We start from the raw sequence: 6,118 nt of genomic DNA on the forward strand, positions 1-6,118 counted from the left end.
TCTATCTCTCCCTCCCCCTTTCTGTTTCTTTTTTTTCATCTTAGGTTCTCATTTTGTCACCCAGATTAGAGGTTAGTGGCATGATTATGGCAGTGGCACAATCACTGTTCATGCCAGCCTTGACCTCCTAGGCTTAGGTGAACCTTCTGCCTCAGCCTTCCAAATAGCTGGGGTTACAGACATGCAGCCATGCCTGACTAATTTTTATTTTTTTGGAGACACAGTCTTGCTATTTTGCCTAGGCTAGTCTCAAACTCCTGGACACAAGCATTATTACTTTTTTGACCTCCCAAAGACCTGGGATTACAGTGTGACCAAGGTGCCCCACCTTAGGTTCTATGCTTAAGGTGTTTGAATACATAAATTGAACCTTTCTATGGTGATCACACTTTCTTTTAGGAATCTTTAGAGTTGCCTCATGGAATCCTGGAATTCCATGGAGTACAATTTGCAAATTAATCTTTAAATTTATTCTTTTTGAATATATTCTATCCTCTTTTATTCATTGTTTTAATATAATACATGCTTGCTTGATAAATACAGTGCTTATTTTCTGTAAGACACCTAAAAGTAATCTGTGATAATATTTATATTGGAAAGTACTGGTTCCTGAAAAGAACGTATTTTTGGTCCCAGGATTTTGAAACCATTCAGCCATTTATGTCAGTAAGTGCTAATATTTTATAAGGTAACTTTTTTTTTTAAAGAAAAGCTATCTTTTTTTTTTTTTTTTTACAGAGTACTGTGAATGATCTAACTGTTCATCGGGCAACTCCTGAAGATCTGGTAAGTTTAATATCAAAAGTTAAGTCATTTATTCAGTATTTCATTTATCCAGTTCCAACCTTCAGAATAGAAATGACAGACACTTCCTGGAAGCTGTTCAGTTATGTTTAACCTAGCTTATGTCTATATAAAATCAAAAAGCTTGTCTTCTGGACTTAGTGATTTTGGTTAAGAATATCAATTAGTATGTATTAGAGTTTCATTGCATAGGTTGGGTTAATAGCTCAGATCTCTCTAGTCCATCTAGTCTAGTGTTGCCCTGTACACATCTATCTGTCTTTTTTGTCTATAGATATCTTTAGCATTAATTGTTACTACTTCCCTATATAAACACATTGGTCTGGTCAGTGTAATAATTTATCCCTTGAACATGCTATGGATATTTCCACATATGAATCCCAGTCATGCATTTTCCTTACTTGAAATAGTTTCCCTTCCTCCTTCTCTACCTGTCCAAGTCTTTCTTCCTTATTCTAATTAAGTCCTACTTTTTAAAAAATTATCACTATAGTTTTTATTAACAGCTTTATTGAGATATAATTCACCACAATTTTACCCTTCTATGTATATGGTTCAGTGGTTTTTAGTATATTCACAGAGTTGTGCAGCCATCATTATCTATTTTTAGAATGTTTTCATTACTCTAAAATGAAATCCTATACCTATTAACAGTCACTCCCTAAGCCCACCTCCTTCCAATTCATGGCAATGACTAATCTACTTTATGTCTGTGGATTTTCCTATCCTGGACATTTCATATAAATAGAATACAATATATGGCTTTTTGTGTCTAGTTTCTTTCACTTAGCATAACGTTTTCAAGATTCATCCATGTTGTAGAACGTATCAGTACTTTATTTCTTATTATTGCTGAATAATATTCCATGGTGTGGATACACTTTATCCATTGATCAGTTGGTGGACATTTGGGTCATTTCCACTTTTTGACTATTATGAATACTACTGCTATGAACATGAATGTACAAGTTTTTTTGTTTTTGTTTTTTTTGTTTTTTTGAGTTGGAGTCTCACTCTGTCACCCAGACTGGAGTGCAGTGGCCGCTCCCAGCCACCACAGCCTTGACCTGCTGGGCTCCAGCGATCCTTCCACCTCAGCCTTCCAAGTAGCTGGAACTATAGGCGTGCGCTACCACGCCCAACTAATTTTTGATTTATTGTAGAGATTTATTGTCTGCCAAGTTTCCCAGGTGGGTCTTGAACCTGCGGGCTCAGGCAATCCACTCACCTCAGCCTCCCAAAGGTGCGGGATTACAGGCTGAGCCACCGAGCCCGACTGAATGTATGTTTTGTGTGAACATGTGCTGTTAGTTCATTTGAGTATATCTCTAGGAGTGGAATTGTTAGGCCATATAGTATCTCCATATTTAATTTCTGAATAACCACTAAACTGTTTTCCAAAGTGACTACACCATTTACATTCTCACCAGCATGTATGGGGCCTCCAATTTCTTCACATTATTGTTATTGTCAGCTTTTTAATTTTAGTTCTCCTAGTGAGTGTAAAGTGCTGTCTCATTGGGTTTTGATCTGCATTTCCATGACAAATGATGTTTTTCATGTGCTTATTGGCCATTTGTAGAATCTTCTTTGAAGAAATGTCTATTAATCCCTTAGTCATTTTAAAATTGGATTATTTGTGTTTTTACTGTTGAATTCTGAATATAACTTCCTTATCAGCTATATCTGCAAATATTTTCTCCTGTTTTATGTTATTTTAAAATTTTTTCTCCTGTTTTTTTAGTTGTCTTTTCACGTTCTTGATGGTGTCCTTGAAGCTTGAAATTTTAAAATTTTGATGAAATCCAATTTATTTATTTTTCTTTTTGTCAGTTGAATTTTTGAGTGTCATGTCTAAGGAACTGTTATCTAATTCAGTGTTTTCAAAGATTTACTCCTGTGTTTTCATCTTGAATTTTTTAGTTGTAGCTCTTTTATTTAGGTCTTTGATTCATGTTAAGTTAATTTTTATACATGGTGTGCGGTAGGGTTATAACTTTATTTTTTTTTGCAAATGGATATCTAATTGTCCAAGCAGTGTTTATTGAAAAGACTATTTTTTCCCCATTAAATTTTCATAGCATTCTTGTTGAAACATCAATTGTACATAAGTACCAGGATTTATTCTACGTTCTCAATTCTATTCCATGATTTATGTGTCCTTATGCCAGTACTGCACTGTCTTGATGATTGTAGTTTTGTAGTAGTTTGAGTCTTGTTTTTTGAAACAACTTAAGTTATCTCATCTGAATTGTTGGTTCTTATTACCTAAATAAGGTATTGAGTGTATGACTTCTAATGCATATCATTTATATTTATATGGATATGCCCAATCTCTCGGGCAGATTGTTAATGCTTTTGAGAGATAGGGAGCATATGTTATTTATCTTTGTGTACCTAGGTGTCTTAATTCTAGTAAGTGCTCATTAAATATTTATCAGGGGTAGTAATGATGCCCACCTGACTTAATATCTTTTAAATAAAATTTTCAGACTGCTAGGCATTGTGGCTCACGTCTGTAATCCCAGCACTTTGAGGCTGAGGTGGGAAGATTGCTTGGGCCTAGGAGTTTGAGACCAGCCAACAAAATGAGACCTTGTCTCTAAAAAAATAATAAAATTAGCAGTGTGTGGTGATGCATGCCTGTTGTTTCAGCTAATCGGAAGGCTGAGGTGGAAGGATCGCCTCAGCCCCGGAGGTCAGGGCTGCAGTGAACCATGACTGTGCCATTACACTCCAGCCTGGATGACAGAGTGAGACCTGAATTAAAAAAAAAAATTCACTGAAAGGCGGAGGCTGGCAAGTTGCTTGAGCCCAAGAGTTCGAGACCAGCCTGGGCAACATAGTGAAAACTTGTCTTTACAAAAAACTTAAAAGTTAGCTGGGCGTGGTGGTACAGACCTGTAATTCAGGCTACTCAGGATGCTGAGGTGGAAGGATCGCCTGACCTCAAGAGGTTGAGGCTGCTGTGAGCAGTGATCATCATGATCATGCTACTGCACTCCAGCCTGGTGACAGAGTGAGACCCTGACTCCAGGAAAAAAAAAATTCAAACTCAAATGAAAGTAGAGACAAAAATATGAAGAACTCCCATGTACTGCTTGCCCAGATATGATAGTCATTGCCGATTTGCCATAGTTGCTTCACTCGTCACATTTCTCTCCTTCACTGAAACATTTTAAAGCAAATTTCAGAGAATAAATCATTTTATGCATATTTAGTTTGCCACCTCAGTGAACTCCTCCCCTCTAACTCTTAAGATCTGTAGCCCAGATCTCTTCCTCTCTTCAGGAACTCCTCTTCCCTGGATTTTTACATCTCCAGGATCCACTTTACTTCCACATGAAGTCATTGCAGGGCTATCAAATCACTGCATTGTTAGTTCTAGTAGTGGTGTGATTGTTGTGAAATAGATGTCTCTTTGCCAAAGACGACTCAGTACGTTTTGTACCTTTTACGTTGTGCTCAGTCAGTGTGTATGTTTTTAAAATACCAGTTTTGACTCACTGCTTGTACCACTTATTAAATAAGTCCCGACTTATGGCTTGAGAAACAGTAGCTTATTGGGTAGTCTTATACAAAGGAAGTGGAAATTAATATTTTCAGGATTAGACATGATGGCTCATGCCTGTAATCCCAGTACTTTTGGAAGATAAGGCAAGAGGATTGCTTGAGGCTAGGAGTTTGAGACTAGCCTGGACAACACAGGGAAATTCTATCTCTACAGAAAAAGAAAAAAGCTAATAATATTTAGTATGTATTTTAGCTAGATCTACTAGTTCTAGATACTTCTTTTAAGATCATTTTTGAAAATGTAGAGGACTGAAAATTTTGGCTCTGAATATATATAAATACAAATACGTTAGACTAGAAAAATTTAAAACATGATGAACTAGACTAGGTGATTCTACCATCCGAGTAGGCTACTTCTTTGTACCTGAAACATTTCTATATTTTTTCCTTCTATACAGGTGCGTCGTCATGAAATACACAAATCAAAGAATAGAGCATTAGCACACTGGGAACTCCAAGAAAAAGCTTTGAGGAGAAAATGGAGGAAGCAGAAACCAGAAATTTCAAATCTTGAGAAAACAAAATTGTCTATCATGAAGGAGGTAATGTTAAACTGCATTATCTTTAGAGTTAGAAAGAAATGGCTGGGTGCGGTGGCTCACACCTATAATCCCAGCACTTTGGGAGGCCAAGGTGAGAGGATTGTCTGAACCCATGGGTTTGAGATCAGCCCGTGCAACTTGGTGAACCCTCATCTCTACAGTACATTGAAAAGTTAACTGGGTGTGGTAGCACATGCCTGTAGTTCCAGCTACATGGAAGGCTGAGACGGAAGGATCACCTGAGCCCAGCAGGTAGAGGCTGCGGTGGCCATGAGTGCGCCACTGCACTCCAGCCTGGGTGACAGAGTGAGACTCCAACTTAAAAAAAAAAAGTTAGAAAGAAATAAAGAGATAAATCGGGTTCTCTCTTTTTTCCTCAACTTGATTCACACTGGGGAGACTCTAGTAATTACTATGCCTTTATACAGTGATCTACATGTGGACTTCATGAAACCATTGCAGCCTGAACTTAAAAAAAATAATTTCATTGGGTGGCTGAGGCAGCTAGGTTGCTTGAGCCCAGGAGTTGGAGACCAGCCTGGACAACGTAGTGGGACTTCGTCTTTACAAAAAACTTAAAAGTTAGCTGGTCATGGAAGTACAGGTCTGTAATTCAGGCTACTTAGGATGCTGAGGTGGAAGGATTGCCTGATCTCAAGAGGTCAAGGTTGCTGTGAGCAGCGAACATCAAAAAAACAGCAGAGTGAAGATTAGAATCTAGTCTGGTGGTTTGACTTTCAGCTCCACAACTCAACTAGCTTTGTGACCGTAAACAAATTATTTAACTTCTCAGCCTGAATTTTCTCATCTTTAAAGTGGAATAACACTACTTGCCTTATCGTATTAAGAGAGTTCAGTGACATAATACTTACAAAGTGATTAGCATAGTCTTGCACATAACTAGTGCTTTATATATGTGAGTTGCTGGGATTATTTTTCTCAGTTCTTAGCAATGCTGTTAGATTACCTTGCAAAAACAAAAAATAAGGTGTGCTTATCCAACTGGGTAGTAAACCACTTGTCTTTAGTCTGACCTTTTATCACATGTAGGGTGTTTGGATAAGTAATTGGATATGTAAGGTTAAACAATATGGGAAATAAGAGGAAACCACAGCAAAATAACCTTTAAAAATCTGAACTGAAGCTGGGCTCGGTGGCTCAGCCTGTAATCCTGCGCCTTTGGGAGGCTGAGGTGAGTG

At 37.6% G+C, this 6,118-nt stretch overlaps 1 protein-coding gene across 1 annotated transcript in view; it reads left to right on the forward strand.

Annotated features, from left to right (window-relative positions):
- The window catches only part of SPICE1 (spindle and centriole associated protein 1), a 67,192-nt gene that overhangs the window by 15,104 nt on the left and 45,970 nt on the right, over nucleotides 1–6,118 (forward strand). Inside the window, exons 3-4 of the mRNA XM_008055470.2 lie at nucleotides 739–786; nucleotides 4,776–4,919. Coding sequence (XP_008053661.1) covers nucleotides 739–786; nucleotides 4,776–4,919 — 192 coding nt within the window. The remainder of the gene's footprint in view (nucleotides 1–738; nucleotides 787–4,775; nucleotides 4,920–6,118) is intronic.

This window comes from Carlito syrichta, unplaced genomic scaffold, assembly GCF_000164805.1.
Source record: "Carlito syrichta isolate Samal-C Ts95f unplaced genomic scaffold, Tarsius_syrichta-2.0.1 Scaffold301859, whole genome shotgun sequence".
NCBI lineage: Eukaryota > Metazoa > Chordata > Mammalia > Primates > Tarsiidae > Carlito > Carlito syrichta.